We start from the raw sequence: 22845 nt of genomic DNA on the forward strand, positions 1-22845 counted from the left end.
GGGGCTGCGTCCCATTTCCACCCCCCACTCCGGCCAGTCTACGGAGGACAACTACAATGCTGATCCAGTCCCCAAAGAAACCCAGTTTGTTTGTCACCCCTGGAATAAAGGGATAGTGCAAGCATATACTACATTTGTTTTGCAATGCAAAGGGCAGTTTTTGTTGTTTGGTAGTTCTGAGTACTATGCTATGATGCTTATTAAAAGATTTCTGAACAGAAGTGACTTGAAGTAACAGGATTGAAAGAGAGGAAACAAACAGAAAGATCTGTTAAATCAACTGGAAAAGAACTCCACGGTTCCTTTCCCTAGAGAAACACACTACTTTTCCAAGGATACATCAATTTTTGCTGCTTCCAATACAGTGCATCCAAATGGATTGGCATACCATTTAAATTAATTCCTACACTATGCTTTTTAAAATGTACTTTGAAACTTATATTTGAAGATGTTAATTTTACATCAATAATTATTCCTGGTGACATCTTCTAAATGAAATTACTATATATATTGTAAGATACATTATGAAACAAAAATGCTATTGAAAACTTTTAAGAAACATACTCAAGCATGAGTTCTCACATAGAAAAATTATATACTGAGCAATTTAATGAAATGCATTTCTTTAAACTTTGAAGCATGAGATACAAACTTTCATTTGTGTTCTTTAACTTAATGTAAGAGCAGTATATAATTTTCAAGTTAAAGTTGCTAATAGTTCAGGCTTACTGGTTTGGTTTCCCCCCCATTACTATTGAGAAGAATCTAAATGAATTTCATCTATTACCCCTAGCCCAATTACAGAGTAGTCGTTATTCAGTCAATACCTATAGAATCTGGCAGTTGTTGTAGCATATTTGATGACAATAGTAGATCTTCAAGGGCTTCACATCCTGATATGTCCAGATCTATACTTTCTATCCTATTTTTTGACATATCCAAGTATATCAGTTGTTTTAATCGTCCTATAGACTTGATAAGATTACATAAGAATATAGTTAGTTGATTCAACTATTCATTGCAGTTTCTAATATTTAATACCGTAATACACCACAAACTTAAAAGTTAATGAACAGGCAATGTCAATTTATTGAAAAAAAAGTAATCTGTCTTGATGTCTCATTGATCAGTTTAAATGGAAAAAGCAAGGACAAGCAAAATATATTAGTTTCTAATATTTTGACTGAAACTATAGTTATTAAGATTTGAACAATTTGTGTAATATCCATATGAGGCAAAAGAACATAATACACTGCCACCTATAGCCCGCCAAATGTAGCTCCCTAGATAATTGACCTTCAACATGCCCTCTCTGCCAGATTTAGTGGAAAAGGCAGATGAAATCTGGGAGAGACAGTCTATCAAGTAACCTGGTGCCATGCTATGGAGGATTTTAAAGGTCAAAATCAGCACCTTAAATTGGACCCAATTGTAATGTGTGTCCTTCCAGAAACATACATAGTTCCTCATGCCACCACATTTTGCACCAGCTGAAGTTTCTAGATTTGTTTCTAGAAACTAGAATCAAGGGGAATCTCCTATACAGTGCATTGCAGAAGTTCAATTAGGAGGTAACCAGAGCATGAGTGACAAATGAGTGTGCAAATGCCCTTCTAGCCAACATGGGCGATATATTAGAACAGGTATGCTGCATGCACTTCTATGATATTGAAAGATACCAACACATAGTCTATTATATGAGTATACCTTTATACTGGATTAAGGTACATATTTTGATAAGCACCCTGGTCTCTTTGATACGGCAGTACAGTGTTGTGTCCTTACAGAAGGCAGTAACTGTTGCAGACTCAGCTCATTATTTAAATCTGGAAAACCAGGTCTCATCTGAAATGATGGACCTTTGACAAGGACATCCAGCATGATTTAATCAAAGCTCAAACTTTATTTGTATTGCCTTTCTATGGGAGACTGCTCTTTTATACTAAATATTTAGCAAATATTCCTTGCACAGCTCACAGGACGGCTTTTATTCTCTACTGCTATTGATATTGATCTTGTTTCAAAAACAAGGTCATAATTTTCCTGTCAAAGTCCTTACTCAGTGGAGAAAATAAACAATTTCTCATGTGCTCTTGATGTCCCTTTTGAACAGGATGGCAAACTTAATAACAATTCTTAATCTGAACTCATGCTAATTTGGAGATTATTTGCTCATCTTAGCTAAATATCTTCAGAAACATAACTAAATCTGTTGCAGTTGACATTATTTTGGCTTTATGAACATAATAAAGATTTATTTGATTTTCAATTGCCATAGTTACCGGTCTAATGATTTTGGTAATTTGCTTCTCCTTTTAAGTTGATTTACTCTTTTATGCTGATCTATTCTTTTATAAATTATTCTTTCTTTGTTTTCATATAAGTGTTTCTTTCTTCTTCCTTTGGGTTTATGTACTTTTATTGTTAAATCTATATATTACTGAAATTCTCCTGTTTGTCTGTGTATAACCTTTAACTGGGTGAAATGGTCCATGGTAGGGCAATAATTTTTAAACCAAGGTACCTCAAATAGGCTAAACTATAGAATGCGTCCAAAATCCAGAACCCAGATTCTGATGAAATAGAAATTGGACAAATTCTATAAAATATGTTGTAAAATGAAAGTCATTAAATATTTTATGATATAATAAAAATGTCACAAAAATTTCCTGTGGTCAACCTCTGATGCTTGACTGTGCTACACAGTTCAACATAGGCTATTTTTAAGGCAGATACATATGTCAATATTTCCCTGAATTTTAAATAACTTTTTCAGTAAAGGCAGTACCAAAATAACTTCAGTAAAGAAAAATGATCTGCACTTCCAAAATATATTTATTATACAATTCTGCAATATTATATACTTCATATGTACATATATGTATATACAGCCATACCCCAGGTAATGTTTGAAGTGAATTGTTGTCCATCCATAATTCTTTTAGGTTTTGTATTTGTTCCAGAACTTCAGGCTGAAAAAAAAAACAGCTTTTATATAAACATACACTCTTAAGTGGATTATTCATTAAATATTATTGAAATTCATATTTTGATTTACGAATGGTTTAATCAGTCTGTATATCAGTTGGTCAACTAAGTATCAAGCTGACACTCTTTAGAACTGGGTGGAAAAGTTAGCAGCCCAAATAACAATAGTAGATTTGGATAAGTATAAATGAATCATAAGCTTCCTAATAGACAGGAAGCAGCAAGTGAAGCTAGACAAAATCACATCAGATACCTGTACAGTTTGCACAGGGCACCCCCAGGGCTGTGTGCTTTCTCCACTTTCCTCCACCAATGACTGCATCTCAAAAGATCCCTCTGTTAAAGTACTGAAGTTTGCAGATAATACAACAGTGAGGTTGAACTTATGGTGTGACCAGAACAATCTTGAACTAAACACACTCAAAACCGTAGAAATGGTGGTAGATTTTAGGAGAAACCCCCCTATACTACCACCTCTTCCAATAGACAACACAACATCAACAGTAGAGACCTTCAAGTTTCTAAGTTCTATAATATCTCAAAACTTAAAATAGACACCTAACGTCAAAAATGTTCTCAAAAAACCACAACAAAGAATGTTCTTTCTGCACCAACTCAGCTCAGACTGCCCAAAGAGCTGCTGATACAGTTCTACAGAGGAATTATTCTCCACCTCCATAATTGTCTGGTTTGGCTCTGCAACCAAAGAAGACAGACACAGACTTCAATGGATAATTAGAATTGCAGAAAAAAACATTTGCTACCAACCTGCTTTCCATTGCGGACCTGTATACTGTACCAGTCAAAAAGAGGGCTGTGAAAATATCTAAAAAGGAAAAGAGGCTTAAGGGGGGAATGGAGAAAGAGGCCTGGGGAAAGAGAGAGGGAGTGAAGGCAAGAGAGAAGATAAGAGATGTTTCTGTGGGGAAAGCCTAAGGGGGAGAAGGGGATAGGATAGGAGAGGTTTCTGTGGGACAAGCCTGAGGGGGGAAAAGGGGATAGGATAGGATTGGCTTTGTGGGGCAAGCCTGAGAGAGAGAAGGAGATAGGATACAAGAGGCTTCTGTAGGGCAAGGAGAGAAATCCATGAAAGAGTAGAGCCAGTTGAAGGAGAGCTCAGCAGGCAATTCAAGAGAGGGAGAGAGGAGAGAGAGAGAAAGGAAGTAGGGCCGACCAGTCACACAAATACCATCTCATCACGTGAGCCACCAGCTGGGAAAAGACTGACCAGCAACCCACCACTTGACCTGCCTGCTGAGAGGAATCTGACCACCATGACACTACATGACCCAGGCCAGTAGAGGTGCCTGAGCAATGGTCCATTGTGGACCTGTGGCCATACCAAGAGAGCCAGGAGAACCAGGACTCCGGTGGCCGTTTTGGGGTTAGCGCTATACTTGTATCTTTGTAAAATTATTTATATTGTTTTATTTCGTTCCCTAGTATGATTTAGGTTGATTGCTTATTTAGCATCCTATGACTATCACTAAGTGTTGTATTTTATGATTCATTATGAATGTATTATGATGGCTATGATCATGATTTATCACTTACATCTTTATGTACAGTGGGAGCTTATGCACCGAAGACAAATTCCTTGTGTGTCCAATCACACTTGGGCAATATTCTATTCTATTCTATTGGAATTTTACAAACTTTAAACATTTAAATATTATGAGTTATAGAAAGTATAAGCCTTTATTTTAATAATTTTTATGTACTTTGTTTTCAAGTAAGATCACTGCCTGCACTTTCCCATATTATCCACAAAATTTACAGCAATAGGTACAATAAACAAAGAAATAATTATTTATATTCTGATTCTCCTATTCTCTTCTAAAAAAGGTTCACAGACAGAAATAGATCCATTATCATCCCATAGCTGATTTTTCAAAATCATCTACATCAGTGGTGGGTTTCAAATTTTTTTAGAACCTATTCTGTAGATGTGGCCTGTTTTGTGGGAGTGGCTCAGTGGTCATGTGACCAGGTGGGCGTAGCCAACTTGGAAAATGTGGTGAAACTCACTTAACGACGCTCTTGCTTAGCAACCAAAATTTTGGGCTCAATTGTAGTCATAAGTTCTCTTTCATTCATTCATTCATTCATTCATTCATTCTTTCTTTCATATCTCTCTCTCCCACTTTCTTTTTTTTCTTTTTTTTCTTTCTTCCTTTCTTTCTCTTTCTCTCTCTCTTTCTGTCTCTCTCTCTCCCTCTGTATCTGTCTGTCTGTCTGTCTCTCTCTCTCTCTGTGGCTCTTTGTCTCTCCCTCCCTCCCTCCCTCCCTCTCTGTCTCTCTGTCATTCTTTCTGTCTGTCTGTCTGTCTGTCTGTATCTGTCTCTCTCTCTCCTCCATCTGTCACTCTGTATGTGTGTGTCTATCTGTCTCTCTGTCTCTCTGTCTCTCTCTCTCTCTCTCTCTCTCTCTGTGTCTGTCACTCTGTGTGTATATGTGTGTGTGTGTCTGTCTGTCTGACACTCACTCATTCACTCACTCACTTAATCACTCACTCTGTGTGTGTGTGTCTCTCTCTCTGTGTCTCTGTCTGTCTGTCCATCTCTCCCTTCCAGCCCGTGGATGGGCTCCAGACCAGCGGAGCCTCACCCTTCTTTTTAACCAGGCGGCTATCAGAGAGAAGAAGGCAGCACGTGCTTTGCTGGTGGCCACGCCTCCTAGGCAAGTTCGGGGAGGTCCTAGGAGGCCGGCTGCGCCACACAAGCTACCACCTGCAAGCGGCGACGGAATGGGTGGGAGAAGTGAGCGAGGGGGGCGGGGCAGGTGTTCCGTGACGAACCTCTTCTAACTGGTTCTGTATTTTTCTGGAACCTCCTCTACCAAAGAGGTTAGAACCGGCAGAAACTCACCTCTGATCTACATAGAACAGAACTTTGTTCAATATATAGAAGAAATTACATAGTGCAGCAACAGTTTTTCTCAAGGGAGCAAATTTGCCTTAAAGAGCATAATGATATGGATCATTAGACTGAGGATTTGTATATTAAATGACTGCTTCTTTTAGAATGATTGTTTTTGTTTGTTTTTGAACAAATGTTCCTTACCAGCTCAGAAAATTCATTATTACCCAGGTCAAGCCTCTCCAGCTGGGTCAGTTTGTGCATTGACCTACAAAAAAGCAAAGACAATTATAATCATTTTATCTAATAATAAATTAAGTACATCTACAGTATGCAAAGTGATAAGGTATGCATTGTTATTCACATTGCTAAAACTAAAGAAGTCATAGCAGTCAGCAATTTTTGTCAAATTAAGAAATTGCTGCTTTTATTATGGAAGTAGTTTTGGGTATACAATCTTATTATGGATTGAAGATCTTTAAGCTTAAAATACGTGATATTATGTGAGAGCTGGCTCTCATTTTATTTAAATTGAGATTTTAAATCTGTAGAAATATTAAAATCTGATCCTCTTCAAGGAACATTTTGATAAATGGAAAATAATTTCTGCAATAGAGTATTGAAAATTGAAATCATTTTCAATACCATATCAAAATGCTAGCATTTTGTAATAATGGGTTGGGGAATTTTCCAATCCCAAAGTATTGAAAGTATCCTATTAAATATATAATATGAATATGCTAAGCTCACTGTATGTGAGCTATCTGAACACAGATATGAAACCATATTTTTCAATACTGTAATACATACGCTAAATACTAAACATGTAATGCAAATTATTCTGGCTTGAGTTTTCTCTCATTGTGAATTTTATACTGTTTCCCATTTATTGTTGCAGAAATTTCAATATTAAATAATCAAGGCTAACTTCTGGCCAAACAATGCAACACTTCACTTCGATATTTGGATCAATTCTCCCAGTGTGTTGTCTAGATGTGTTGAATTTATGTTCTGTAATTCTCTGCCGGAATAGTTTTAAGAATATCATCTCAGAAAAAATAGCAGGAAGATAAAGACTAGTGTATTGTAGAGAATATTGATGCAAAAAAAGTTGAAAACTGTCACTGTTTGACTTGCAAGTTTATACAATCTATCGCTAATGAGTTTTGTATATTTCAACTACTTTTCTGTATCTGATACTGCCTGCCTAACCCCATTACTTATTAGCAACATTTTAAAACAATGAACAAGACATATGAGAGATCATATAAGACATATTTTCCTCCAAAAAGAAATTGGCTATAAAATTTGTATTATTTGACCACATAACATAATATTTTCTGTTCAAAGTTTTCACTTGACTTTACTCCATTCTGTTCCTTTGATTCCTTGTCCCGATGAAGCTATTAATCACTGTTACAAACAAACTAGTCTTTGTCTTGTGGCTGGACATGGAAGGCATGAGCAAACTGTCAGCTACTCTTTCCCAATGTCTTCTCAATTTGGGCAGTCATTAATAAAAAAAAGAAATTAACTGACATGCAATGAAATTTTATTTGCATCTTTAGAAGAATTATATGTGTTAAGTTAGATTAATAGTTAGTTTTCATAATTAAACTCTTTTACAAGTAACTATGATCCTTCTTCCTCCCTCCTTGCCTCCCTTGTTTTATTCAATGCTGTTAAATTCACCAGGACCATAAGTGAAGCATTTATTTGGCATAAATCATTTATCTCAATGTTATACACCATTGCCTCTTATAATTACAAAATGGTTCTTTGACATTTCTTTGAGATACGGCCTTTTGAACAACACACTATTTAGCATTATGGAAAGTCAAACAATTATATAAGAGAAAGTCAACACTAACACTGCTCTAGATAAATACTGACCTCATAGGAAGCAGATCAGAGAATTTTACCCAATCTTATTTCTAGTCTTGAAGGGGGGAAAAAACCGAGGTAGGTATAATATGGCAGGCAACAATACAAAAGAACTAGTGGTACAATGTTATGCACATGAATTTATAGGGAAGCCCAACTGAGTACTTGGGAATTTATGTGATATATACTGATGTCATGAAATCAAAGAAGCAAGATACACCTAGACCCTCCTGAGACTGCCACTGTTGGATGAGCACTGATGTGACATCTATAAATTATGACTCCTGCATAAAGGAATATTTTATTATGTAGGGCAGACATGTGTAAAAGTGAAAGAGCATTGGATATAAATACATATGTACCCAACTTTAAACACTATTACTCAGATGAAAACTGATTTTTTTAAAATTAAGACTTATGGATGTGCAATTAGAAAGGACTTATGGATACCTGGTTTTATGTATGATATTATACATGATATTTGCAATAAGATTACTGTTGTGGCCCAGCAGGAGCCGTTTGAGTTGCCACCAGATTCCGACAGCGAGGGTCCCTCTGAGTCGGCTCAGGAGGATGTGGAGGACCCTGGACAGGGTTCCGACTCTGAGCAGGGTGCAGAGAGGCTGGTTGGCCACCAGGAGGCGCCTGAGGCATGGAGCAGTGGTGAAAGCCAAAGGAAGGGGGCTCCTGATGTCATGCCTTGGAGCAGTGGGGAGGAGTCACGGGACAGTGAGTCAGACATCAGCAGTGAGCTATTAGATGCTCGTTACCGGCGTGCTACCCGGCTTAAGGAGCAATTGAGCAATTACAGGAGGTAATTGCTCTCAGCTGCTGATAATTAGATTCCTCTCCAGACTATAAAGGGACTGCTTGTGGACACACCCTTTGCAGGAATCAACTGATCATTGGAGTTGGAGAAGCTCTCAGATCTGTGTTGTACTTTGGCAGGCTGGATTGCTGCCAAAGGGTTTACCTGGATTGCTGCCAATCTGTTCCCTGGACCTTGGCAGGCAGGAGTGCTGCTAAGGTGGTTATCTGGAGCTTGGTAGCTGGATTGCTGCCAAGGGGTGTCGCTGTAGCTGGATTGCTGCCCAGAATGCTATCTGAATCTTGGCAGGCTGGATTGCTGCCAAGGTGGAACTTGTATGAAAATAAACATCTTGAAGAGTCTTTGTGTCGGAGTGTCTTGGTATATGAGAGCGGGGTGGGTGGGTCAGAACAGGTTACTATATACACAAATAGGGAAAAATACAGAAGTGCCCATAACAGAGGATTGGATAGTGAAGATGGCAGAACTTGCAGAGAGGGCAAAATTGACTGGTTTAGTTAGGGAGACAACAATAACTACTTTTTGCCAAAAATAGATTTCTGGGTTTGCTGATTTAAATGGGTTATGGAAGAAAGGAACTATCAGGGGTGGGTTGCTGCCAATTCGCTTCGCACGTGCGTGCACAGTTGACTGTAAATTGTTCTGCGCATGCGCAGAACATGAAAAAATTACTATACAACATATGGGCAATGGCAGCGGTGAGCAGGGAACTGGCTCGGGGGCGTGGCCAGCCTGGGTCGCTGCTGGTTTACCCGAACCGGTGCGAACCAGTAGCAACCCACCTCTGGGAACTATATAATATAGTTTTAAAGGGGAAGAAATAATAAAAGTTTGTAACAGCGGTAAAGAAAACTGGAAGCTGCTTTTTAACTTTTCTTTCTCCTCTCTCTCTCTCGCTTTCTCTGTTTCTATCACTTCTCTTTTTTCTACTTTTTTATTCTTTTGTTCTTGTTTATCTTTTAATAATGTACAAAGATTTCAATAAAAACTACTAAAAATTTCTTCTGAAAATATAGGAGAGATTAATAGCAAGGTAAATATATACAATACCAATCATTTATGCTAAAATCCTAATCAGATCTATATTTTATATTTTAAATCCACTGAAATGAATAAACATATTTCAAGAAACTAGTAGGATCAAGTAACACTAATATTATAAAACATTAGAGAAATATTTCACCTACAAATATTAGATGTTAGACAAAGAGGAATATAGAATTAGAGCAGTAACAATAAATTGGCAGAATCTGAAAGCGTTCCTAATATATTCATATACTACTAAGCAAAGTTCCACTTATATACCTAATTGATTCAGAAGCCATGGTAACTCATTACTAAGAAAGCTAATGAACCCAGACAATGTCCTCTCTTGTCAGCAGAACACTTGCAAGACTTTCTTCTCTTCTATGGCCACTGAAGAATAAATGTATTCTGCTGGACTAAATGAACACTACAAGTATTGCTACTAAGATAATCACAATCGCTTATGACCATAGCCAGCATCATAACTGATTGTTAGAGCTCCTAGAATCCTATTTAGGCACTTACATGCTCTAAACCAGGGCTGTCAAACTCCTGGGCCATGGGCTGGGTGCATCATGTGCTGGCCATGCCCACACCCAGGTTGATGAAGGGGGAAATAATCCCAATATGTCACATGACATTGTGAGTTTGACACCTCTGCTCTAAACCTATGAGAAAAGTATTAGACTAAAAAGAGACTAAATTATGAAGGCCTACTAAATCCCTCAAATACAATGAAGATTCAGGGGCAATTCTCAGGTTGACTTTTTATATGTCATACTAAGAAAAATATATTACATAATGACATACACACACACACACACACATTATATGTGTCTGTGTATGTGTGACCCCTGTAAAAAGTGAGGTGATGGATTATGCGTAGGGTTGGAGTTGTTTGGCGAGGAATTTGGCAAGATTCTGTAGAGGTGAGCCTATGGAGCTGACTATGGGTCTGGGTGGTGTTCCTTCTTTGTGTATCTTGGGGAGGCCATAGAGCTTGGGGCATCTGGATGATTTCTCTCTGGGGATAAAGTTATTAATTGTAGGAAATTGCTTCTCTGTAATCTTTTCATAGTGAACTCTAAGTTGATAGAAGCTGGCAAGATTGTACTAACAGCAATAGGATATATATTTTTTCTTTTGAGTTTGACAATATAATATGTTATCCAAAATTATAAATAATCTTATTTTCAGATGCATTTTTTTGCCATCTCTGTTATTTTCTTTAAAAAAAATCAGACTTGCTTCCAATTTGTGCCTTCTGGCAAACTGCAGTTTTCTTGGCAAGAGATCTAGTTTGCCATTGCTTTCATCATAGGCCTGAGAAAGTTTCTTTCTTTCTTTCTTTCTTTCTTTCTTTCTTTCTTTCTTTCTTTCTTTCTTTCTTTCTTTCCTTTCACTTCCTTTCTTTGCCCCTGACTTGTTTCCCTCTCTTTTCTCTCTCTCTCGTTCTCTCCCTTCAGCTTTCATTTCTCCCCCTTCTCCCTCTAATTTGTTTCCCTCTATTTTCCCTCTCTCCCATTCTCTCCTTCCAGCTCTCTTTCATTTCCCCCCCCCCCCTCTCTCTCTCTCTCTCTCTTTCTCCCCTTTTCTCTTTCATCTCTTTCTTGTGCGTGCAAGCAAAATATCCTCCTGGGCCGGGATCACGGCAGCGGGGACAGCGACTCCTTCTGCTGCCGCCATTGAGAAGTGAGTAGCTGGCTGCGCAGTGCAGGAGACTCCTCAGCACCAGACTCAGGTCAGCGCCAGCCACGTTCCCCTTCATGTTGGCTCAGGAAAGAGCCGTAGCAGCTATCTCTGCATGCAGAGAGGGAAGAGTTCCAGAGCCCTGCGGAAGGAGAGCCCTGTGCAGCGCAGGAGAACTGGAGATCCCTCCCTGCACCCAACCAGCTGCTGCTGCTGCTCCCCATTCCCCTCCTTCCTGAGCCTTCCTTTCCCAGCGTCCTCTATGCTGCGAGCATCTCTCTTTTCCCCCTCCTCGATTCCATTCCGGCTCCTACTTTCCCCCCACCCACTACACACACACACACACACACACACACATGCACACTCTGATCTTGGGCACTTGGCCGCCTTTAGCGAGAGGAGCAGCAGACCCGTCAGTCTTCTGGCACCTCTCCTTTCGCCGTGCGGGGAACCCGAGCAACTCCTTCCCTTCAGGCTGGCTTCTCGCCAGCCTCTCTGTGGGAGGCTCCTCAGTGACCCCTGTAAAAAGGTTGTTTGACCCCAGAAGGGGTTGCAACCCACAGGTTGAGAACCGCTGCCTTAGATAAATCTGAAGACATACCCAAATTCTGGCTTAGATATATAGATGACACTTTCGTAATTTGGCCACACGGGAAGGAAAAACTGGACAACTTCCTCACATATCTCAACAGCTTTCAGCCCAAAATACAATTTACTATGGAAATAGAAGCTACCAACCCTTTCTGGACATCCTAATCTGCAAAAAAACCAATGGCTCCTTAGGACACACTATCTACCGGAAAAAAACACACATCAACCACTACTTAAACGCACAATCCCATCACCACCCTGCACAGATCAACTCTGCAGCAAGACCCTCATCTCCGGAACCAAATGCCTAGCTGACAAAGACCACCTGAAAACTGAATTACACACTCTCACAAACATATTAATCTACAACAGATTAAAAAAAAACAATTACCAACTTAATCCAAAGGGAGACTCCCCCCAAAAACCAAGACACAGAACAGGACAATGGCATCACCCTCCTCCCTTACATCAAAGGCACCAGATAAAATCAGCAAAATTCTCCACAAACACAATATCAAGACAGCCTTCAACACTGACCAAAAAATAGCCAACATCTTAAGAAACCCCAAAGACAAAATCCAGCTAGAAAACCAAGGAGTCTACTAAATACCATGCAAAATCTGCCCTGAAACATACATAGGACAAACGAACAGGAGAATAAATGCAGTGTTTACGACAATATTCATTACATTGGTATTAGTTCTATAACAATAACAACAACAATAATAATATTGTTTGTCCATTTTAACAAAGCTCCCCTGTGTCCTAATGACTTAGAATTATATGTGCTCTAGGAGTTATAAACTAGTGAAAATGGTCACATATATACATAGCGTACTTCCACCGATAAATTATTCAAAATAGTCTCAAGCTTGTTTTACTCCACAGATTAAAATCAAACTCATTTTTATGTGGAACACTATTCAAAAGTACATAATATACTATAAGATGCTAATTGTTGATTGGGCTGTAATTTAAGGATTTATATGAAAAAACTATTTATTTTTTACTTAACTTTCTAATCTAATATTTACAATAAAAAATTAAATTGAAAAAAGAATCTATGTAATTTATACATGAGACCCAGAATATTTAATTCAATACTGTCTACATATATATGGCTAACAAACTATAAAATTAATAACATCAACCTATTAAAGCAAATAAACTATGATGTTCGGTAATAATATAGAAGATATATTTTAGCTTAGCCAATTTAATATAAATCATAACGCTATAATCCCAATGAAAGGATTAAGGATTAATTTATAAAGTTGAAATTGATTTGAAATCAGTAAGCTTCCGAAAGTACACAGTATCAGATTTTAAAAAGAGTTCACTCTCTCCTAGCATTCCTATTTGCATATCTGATGATATATGGTATATATATTGTGATTATATACTTTATATTTTAATAGTTACATTTAAATTTCAGGTACAACACATCTACTGTGAATTGGTTCTGCAGATAAATAACTTTATTTTCCAAGTAATGACATTATAGTGGGAATCTAGAAAATTTCCATTTTAACGAATGGGAAAAAGGTAATCTATATTTTTATTTATCAGTATTGAAATGCCCCTAAAATATTTAAAAAATGATTTTTCCTGAATAAATTAAAAAGAATTCAACATCCATCCTTTTAATATTTTACTACTATTTCTAGTTTTGCTAAACTCTGTTTGTCTCATACATCTGCAGCTGTTCTCAAATATTTAAATTCATAATCTACTGCCATAATCTACTGCTACTTTTATCAACAACACATTTATCAATCTTTTAAAACTTAAATCTGAACATATTTTAAATGAAACCAGTAAAAGTGTATATCAATCAATAAAGCACATGTGCGTGCCCACACAAACACCCCCCCCAATAGATGTACAAATGTATTGAGAAACACTGTACTAATACTACAGATAAATTCCTCTCCAAATGATTGGACTAATATAAACCATAAAACAAGTAACCTGTAATCAGCCTTAAATTTAAAATTCACAGTAAATGTATATTCTTCTAATGCACAATATCATCCCAACATAACATAGCATTTTTTAAAAAAACCAGAGTGTAATCAAGAGAGAAAATATGAGTGACTCTGGCCTCTTGTGTCAATATTTTTGTCTTATTAAGAGGGAGATGCACATATTCCTCTCTTGGAGAAAAGCCACATGTATCATTACTGAAGATACATAGATCTTGAAATTTCAGTGCAACTCAGAATATGGAACTATTAAAAAAACAAGTCACTCATACTTCCATTCCTGATTGTTTGCTAGGAAGTGCCTAAGGTTTCCATCTGTCTTGCAAGTCTACATTGGGGCAAATCTTTCTAAAAACTGAGTTTTTCGTTTTTAACCTCCAATCATCCATGAACAAACTTTTAAAGGCAAATTTATAGACTTGGAAAGTTATCTTTTCCTACATTTAAGCTATTATGAGTAATTTTAAATTTATTACTTTTTTCACTTTTGGAATTGTAGGAAGCAAAATGGCAGTAACACTGCTCTTCAGTGAAAAAATTCCTGAGAACCGGCCCAATCTTATCCTATGTAGAAGTTTAAGGGTGGAGAGGGCATATTCTCTTCTCAAAGAAAAAGTGCATATTCTAAAACACAGTAAACATTTGGCTCAAAGATTATCTAGTAAGAGGCAGCCTCCATCAGCATGTAGTATCCCCAAACTGTTTTGCTTTCATAGTATAGCATGGGAGAACTACCTCAACATAGTCTACTCGTGCTGATGCTCCTGATGCTGCCATTTCAGGTGTTCGAAAAGGTGCTGCCTTCACATCCTCTGCTGTTGGTGCCATTGTACTCTCCCAGGCGATGGGGCAAGGGGTACACTCTCGATCTTCACATGCTAAGATGAGAAAAATCAATTTCAATGCCCAAAAAGATGGAACTGGTTGAGCAGAAGAGGTGACTAAAACTACCAAATGGATCATGGCACTTAAAAGAGAGACAGCTGACTTACAACATTAGGAAATTATTTTTTTTCCAGTTTTTCTAAGTCATCTTACAACAAAATTAGAAATTTGGAGACTGAAATTTTCCCTTTCCTTAGACCAGAGTTAACTTGCAGAGGGCTAAGATGGAGGGGAAAAAACTTTGCTAGTAAATATTCTTAGAAAGTCTTGATTTTTAAAAAATATTCCTCCTTTTATGGGTCTAAACTTGTTTAGGTTATGAAAGAGATTTACCTAAAGAGCTAGTTATAACATCTTATTGTTAGTAGAATTCTAAGCCTAGACTTTTTTCTAAACTCAAACAAATTTCTTGTGCTTTGTGTTTGATTTGATAAAGTCAATACCACATGATTGTCATGGGATGAACATTTCTAAGTGAACTTTTACATAATGAAATATAGCCTCTAAGCTGTTAAAGCCATTCACTGAAAATTAAAATATATATTTCAAATTCCAAATTGCATTGGCTAAAGGAATATTAAGCAAATACAAAGATTACGAAAATTGGGATTTGACTTTGAAAAATCCCTAATGTGTTAACATTAATTATGAAAATTGGGATTTGACTTTGAAAAATCCCTAATGTGTTAACATTTTAGGTATATTTTTTCTGTATTACTAATATGGAATAAAAAAAAGAATTCTACAACGCAAATGAACTCTGAGTTTAATTAATTAAACTTTAAACTGAATTCATTAGGTTATAGTTAGAGTTCAATTAATTAAGTTATGAATCTTATTTCTCTAAATAAACAAGTTTAAGATTACATTGTAGCTATGATAAACAGATTCAAATTCTTTTTACATATGTTGTCATAACACTACTATTTTAGTCTTGCTCTAGAATTGAATTACTTTTGGAATACTATTTTTATTATCAAATCCAACTCAAAGAAAACTACACTGTATAAAGCTTAAGTCTTTTTGCTTTTTACGTAGTTTCTTCAATGGACAATGTGAAATTCACCTGTAGTCTGTAAATGCCTGTTAGCACCTGGATTTTTATTATTGCTATTTAAGAAGGATGTGAAGTCTAATGATATCTGAGGTCACACACTTACTGGAATGGATGACAGTAAATGCAGTGCAATTAAATCTGGGCAAAGCAATGGTTTTAGTCAGCAAACTTAATTTCCTGGAGAGAAATGCTTATGGGTGGATTTATATTCTTCTTGAAGGATTAGTTTTATAGTTTGGAGATGCTCTGGGATTCACCTTTACTTTTTATATTATCCAGAAGGCAATTCTCTCCAAGAGAACTTTTTTTTTAACCTTTACCTAATATACTGAATCGATTATTGAGGCAGGCAATTTGGCCATAATCTTGCATGCAATTGTTTCATCTTTCATGTAGACTGAATCACCTTAATATATTCTATCTTCAGAAACTCCAGTTAATGTAGAATGCTGCTGCTGTAGTTAAATACCAAGATTCTCCCCTCTGACCCCCACACTATACTTACTATAAGCATTCTACATCTATTTTACGCAACGGATAACATCTTCATCACGTCTTTGCCAATCAACTGAAAAAGGATTAAATTTCCAAAATGTTCTCCTTGAGCTGAAAATTATATTAAAAAGGCCACAACATCAAGATTTGGAAAACAAACCAAAATATCCTTTCCTTTTCTAACAGTAGTTCCACAGATCCAAACTGTTACTGGTCCTTCCTTTAGAAAACTCACTACAGATTCTACAGAAACATAGATGCACTGAACAGATCTGTACTGCATGCAAGAGAGAAATATAATAACTGCCACCCTGCCAATAGATACATATAATTCAAGACATCCTATAATTACTTTTTAAAGATTAATCATATCGGACAAGATATAATAATACATCTTTAATTCTCAAACTATTACAACCAAATAATGCTTAATAGTGACTGTTACTCCATGTAATCGTTTGGTGTGACTGGATGCTTGTACATCATCTCCTTTTAATGACCCCATAATCCCTTGAGGGGTGGAGTCTGGGCAAGTGAATGAACCTGAGTGTTTACTGGCCAGATGCCCTTCCTGTCGCCAATGCGGAGTTATATTCAGCAGATATATTCTCATCGTACCCAGAGAGAGAAATATGTGCCTCTACCTAGAATCAAACTCATAGCCTCCCAATTGTGAGGTGAAAGCTCCACCTCTAGGCTACCGCACCACTCTGACTGGATGCTTGTACAGATATCTGGAAATGGTTCGGAAATGTATTGTGCTTTCCATAGTGTTAATTTGTTTTTACTTTTAAGGCACTGGATTTTATTATTAGGAAATAAATGATATACAAAACTACAATAGCATTCAGGTCTCTGACAATCATCAGATCTTTGGACCTACTATCTGAATTAGAGCATAGGCCTTTAAAATTACAAAACCCTACTCCTGATTTCATACATCTATACACATTAAAATATATCCATAAATGAAATTATAGCTTCTACCTTGATATAAACTATGGTTTTTCATCCTCTTAAGACAGATAGATCAAAGTGGAGATAGCAGTCCCCTACAATGCAAGAGTAATTATCTATGTGAGGAGCTGTTTCCTACAGACTCCTCTACATGAACCAGCCCAAATTAGGCATGTTTGAAATTGCACTTCCAGCTAAAATCAGAAGATATTTTAAGTTCCTAAATTAATTGATACAGAAATATTTATAGTCTTCTGCAATTTCATGTTGGAGCTGTGTAACATGAGCTCTTATTATTGTCAGATGCATGCAATCTTCCATAAAGAATGGCTTGAGAATATCCAAACTTTTAATATTCACACAGAATTAATATTTAGGTTAAAAAACACAGAAAATCCTGGCGGATTGTTAGATGAGTTAAAATATTCACAGTAATGAGGAATACAAAGCATTAACTGTTATTATTGCAACTCATGAAAATTTAAAGAACGATGTTGAAGGATGCTTCAGGGTTAGCCCAAGACATTTTTTTGTCCTCAGTAAGGAGGAGAGGATTTCTTCTTATTTTGGGTATAAAAGTTGAGGAGACTAAATTATGTTAAGGAATATATTTTTATATGTGTATGAATGAAAAATATTTAGTTGGTTTACATGAAAAAGTATTATATCCAAAATGCAACAGCTTGCAACCAAAGACATGGCTATTTGGTGTTCCATACAATTAGCTTTCACTTTAATGCTTGCTTTAACATGTTCAGGTCCTAAAGTCAAGTTGGATCCTGCTGAAAAGCCATGCAAGAAAGCTAGTGATTAAATAAAGGCACTAAGGAAACTGATAGTACTGAAGGACCTTGGGTACCACATCCAGAAAATACTAAATTTAACCTCCTCTTGGAAAGAGCATATAGCATATGTTCTGATCTGGCTTATACCCTGGCCATGAGTGCTTAATTTATATAGCTTCATTTATATAGCAAACCTCTGAATTTTTTTTATCAGTACTAAAGAGACTTGGTGCCATCCAAATGTTTTTACATTTCCACTTTTATTCCTTATAAAAAGGGCATTCATTTTGGCAAGAGCTAATGCCCTACACTCAAAGGTCATGGAGGAGAAATTTAATAACAGTAAATATGCCTATGCATCTGGACAGAGGCAGAGATTTGAGACAGCTGCACAGGTTTTATTGAAATGTTTTATGGGTCTGAACTTTATATCTTACCTAGACACAAAGCTAAATTCTCCTCTTATTAGCAAAAACATGGTCTGCCTCAGTCAGAAGTTCTAAAGTGTGTTTTTAAAGTTATTTAAGGATCATGCTAGTAAAATTTCTGGAAATTTATAAAACTTTGTGTCCTCACAATGCATATGTTTTGGATCTGATTCATCCTTAGATAAGAACAGATTTTGCTGGTTTAAGAAATGTTTTCTATTATTTTATCCTTTTTAAATTGGTTTAGATACATTATTTAGATACATTGTTATATTATCTTTCGATCTAGACTTAAACAGCATAGAAATAACCAAGTAATGAAACAAGCCACAGAAGAGGAATCACTACAAAGAGCTGCTATTTAAGGTATGTGAAAAGCCAAGAACATAAAATATAATGGATATCTATGTAAGCAGGTAGGGTTAAATGGCTTACAGGTAAATAAGGTGAATAAACATTGAGGTGCAAGTTCCTTGGCCAAACTTCTTTTTCTACTGAGATTTCAAAACTTCAGAAAGTAGATGGAATTCTCCCTCTATTCTGAAAATGTCTAATTTTCTGCAGTTGGGAGTGTTGCTTGCAGTAGAAAATATCCCACTCTTTAGGTTCAGCCTTTCTAACTGAAAAGTTCACCTCTCTCTGTCCGTAGCTGTGCTTTTCAACAATTTTCTGTTTGTTTCAGTTTCCATTTTGTCAAGGTTTTCCTCTTTCTACCTCTAGAATTCAATTCTATTCTTTTTTCATAATAGCCAGGCTTGTTTTTCTCTTTTCTTCAGCTCAAGTCGGTCAACTGCACAGTATGGTGGATTTGAGTTACCTATCTCAACCTCAATCACTGCAGTTTCAGACTCTGGTACACTGTATTCACGATGTCTTTCCACTACTCAATAGCCCAGAGGAGAGTTGCTATTTGTTGGCCTTTTGAGATAAACCAGATAGGAATGACAGATTAGCTTTACTTAATTGTAGAGCTACAGAAAGAGAATCGTAGAAGTCTGAAACTATAATCGTGCCCCCATTTCTTCTACAGCCTAGAAATTAAAGACATTCTCTTTTGAACCTCTTGCTCCACCCAGTATGCAATTGTAGGCTGAGCTGTCTCTTATCTGACCATTCCTTTGGCAGTGTCTCTTTGCCCAGTCTCTCTTAGGCAAATTTACACTATCCCATTTAAATCCAGAAGCTAAAAATTAAAATAACTTTTGGGTACAGGTCACTTTAAGCTAAAAATTATTTAAGAAAAAAAAGAAGTAGTAGTGGGGTGGACTTTGTCTACTTATCCTGGTTTAGACTCTTATTTCTGTCTCAGGCATAAAACAACATCTTAAAACAAATGGGTTTTTTTTAAGGAAAAGAAATGGCCCTGGAGTTATCCTAGTGTCTACTTATCTCACCTCCGCTACCGTGTAGCAGCATTATGGCTGAACATGTAGGTTAAGGTATAAGAAACTCTTTTTGATTCCAGCTTTTCTTTAGATTGACCCTCAAAATCAAAATATTTACTAAACGTTATATTTTGATTATCCCTTTTGCTGTTTTCTCTGTCTTTTCCATTCTTTCAACATTTGAACATCTTTCCAATCAAACTTTCAACTTATCCTAAGTATTAAATCATCATTTTAGCACTACAAATAGACCTTAACTTACAACCACAATTGAGCCCAAAATGACTGTTCCTAAGTAAGACAGTTGTTAAATGAATTGTGTCCCATTGTATGATCTTTCTTGCGATAGTTGTTAAGTGAATCACCCATTGATTTTGCTTGTCAGAAGGTTGCAAAAGGTGTTCACTGACCCCATGACACTAAAACTGTCATAAATATGAGTCATTTGCCAAGCATCTGAATTTTGACACGTGACCATTGGGATACTGCAGCTGTTGCAAGTATGAAAAATTGTCATTAGTCACTTTTTACAGTGCCGTTGTAACTTTGAAAGGTCACTAAAAGAACTGTTGTAAAGTGAAGTCTACCTGAAATTGAATATTTCAAGAACTCCTTATAGAATAAAAGCATATTAGTCGTGCTCAAATTGCAGACATGATGCATAGTAAGTAGCCCCAAGGAAAATACTGTACAAGTTTAATAAAACTTGTTTAAAAGCCCTTACAATGATATGGAACGCTAATTAATTCTTGAGAGAAAATAGAGACATAGATTAAATAATCTATAAATTAAGAAGCTGAATAAAGTGAAGTGATTGAAAGATACAAAAATATAGGAAAAACTATCTGCTTGGATATTTTTGATTCACTTTGATATTTTTAAATTTTTTATTAAATTTCTAAAACTTTATTTACAACAATCTGAGAGCAAACTCTGTGAAGGAAAAGATGGGAAATGTCTATCTGCTGAAACAGCGAAAGAGGACTTATATGGCATACAATGGCTGTTGAAGATGAACTTGTGGTTTCAGTCCAGAAAAAGGGTATCTATAGATGCTCAAGTGGATTAGACTCTGCTACTAAAAGTGGTTGCTTGTGAGTGGTTCCAAGTCCACCAAGTATTTGAAGACATAATCTGGATGCTGAAAAGACCATGATAAGGTACAATGTACGCATTACAGAGAATTCTTGCTTGGGTTGAAGATGATGAAAAAAAAGCAAATGAAAGATTCTATTTGCCAGAGGTTTAATATCTAGATGTCAGCCTGTTGAGGTAATCTGAACAAAAAGCACACCCAGAAGATCTACCTCTAACTTTACTGTAAGGCTACAATACATTTACATAATCTTACAAGTCTGAAAGTACATCTCTTCTCTCATCTTTACAGTAGGGATAGTTACACTCTCATTCCTTCTTCAAACTAAGCTGCCTCTTCTCTCTTGTCTAATCTGCAGCTTCTGTCTCCCGAGGTCATTTCTACATATTATTGCATTAAATTCCAGCAAACTCTGGTTTCTCTGACCAAGAGAGGAAAGACACAATACCAATAATATCTATAATCTCATTCTTAACTGTAGAATTTAAAAGAATACACAGGGACATGAAAGCCATAGTTTTAGTCTTGCTGTAGACAAAAAGCCACTTCTTTCTCAGCCTCAGGAAAAAGGCAATGGTAAGCTATTTACAAAAATGTTGCTAAGACAATTGCAGAGACTTGCAATTGTCTTAGCAAGAATAATGCAAAAGCATGCAGGCTTGTGTGTATATGTGTGCATGCACACATACACATACACAAACACATAAAGGGAGGCCTAGAATTTGATTTGTGCACACCCAAATTAAGGTTGTATTCAATTTGGCACAAATATTCTTAGAGTTAACTAGAACTGAGCTCAGAAAAATAAAATAAAACCCATCATTTGTATTTTTAAAACACTGTCTGAAGGGCAGGGAGAGACTGTTCCTGAAGGTATACCAATCAATTACATGGTTATAATTTTATTTGCAAAGCTTGACACTGAAAAAAATGAAACTATTTCAGCTCTGTTTTGTCAATTTTTTATAATAAAGTGGAAAATGAACCTTTGAAATGTATTCCTTCAATCAAAAGAGTATTAAAAAAGAAAGACGAAACAATAAAGACCAAGTAGAACACCAATGATTTCCCTCTTTTTGTATAACCATTTGCTGCTTGATACATGAAAGAGGCTTAGTTTAAAATTATATAAGCATGGAGTTTCCATTTATTTGTTATAAATAAACCCTTTAATATGAACATTTGTTTTTTCTCCATCTAAAATATATTTCATGTACATAATCTTTAGAACACTTGAGGCCCTTAGAACCACATTGCTGGATTTGCAATGAAAAATAATGACTTTAATGCTTGTATAAGCACCCAGTGTTGACAAAGCAGGTTAAAATTGATCTGCTCTTTTCCTTGCTTCTGTAGCCCTTGATATGTTGAGAATGTGCAATGATTCTAGGAGCCAATTAATGTTCTTCCAAATGACCAAGAGAAGAGTGTAATATATATATACATAGGCCTTGGATAGGCCTTGAAACAAATAAAATCTTTCATCTACCACTGAAGTGGGGGATGGGGGGGATATCGGTTAGCTCTCCCATTCCTTATCTCTATCCATATTTATAATAATAATAATTTATTAAATTTCTAGACCGCCCCCTCTCCCCAGGGGGACACATATATTTATGTGTGTATTTATTCAGCTGTTTGAAAAAATAATAAAATAAAATCTCAGTAGGAGAACTTTTATGGTGTTTTGAATTTGTTGCATTTAAAAGCCTATTACAAATTATGATGATGAAATGATTGCATATCAGCAGTTGTGTAAGTAAGCACTTTCCCCAACAGAATGAGGAATAGGAGAGGAGAAAGACACATTTTAAACAATGCTTGCACAATTACCATAAGCACCATGGTGAAACTAAAAAAAGTATGGGTGTGGGGGACAGTAAGAGAAACCTGATGTCTGAAGCCAA

At 36.4% G+C, this 22845-nt stretch overlaps 2 protein-coding genes across 11 annotated transcripts in view; both read right to left on the reverse strand.

The window, feature by feature from the left end:
- Positions 1-22845, reverse strand: part of CTH (cystathionine gamma-lyase) — a 414207-nt gene that overhangs the window by 199578 nt on the left and 191784 nt on the right. The gene's annotated exons all lie outside the window — the stretch shown is intronic.
- LRRC7 (leucine rich repeat containing 7) overlaps positions 1-22845 on the reverse strand; it is a 233006-nt gene that overhangs the window by 71181 nt on the left and 138980 nt on the right. For 8 of the 10 annotated variants that reach the window (XM_081949018.1, XM_081949016.1, XM_081949019.1 and 5 more), the window contains 3 exons: positions 6051-6114; positions 2898-2972; positions 828-972 (listed from right to left, as the gene is read on the reverse strand). The exons of 1 other annotated variant lie outside the window; for it this stretch is intronic. In XM_081949018.1, the coding sequence (XP_081805144.1) occupies positions 828-972; positions 2898-2972; positions 6051-6114 (284 nt within the window). The remainder of the gene's footprint in view (positions 1-827; positions 973-2897; positions 2973-6050; positions 6115-22845) is intronic. One more of the 10 variants, XM_081949024.1, reaches the window with a different exon arrangement.

This window comes from Natrix helvetica (assembly GCF_964273705.1).
Source record: "Natrix helvetica genome assembly, chromosome: 3".
Taxonomy (NCBI): Eukaryota; Metazoa; Chordata; class Lepidosauria; order Squamata; family Natricidae; genus Natrix; species Natrix helvetica.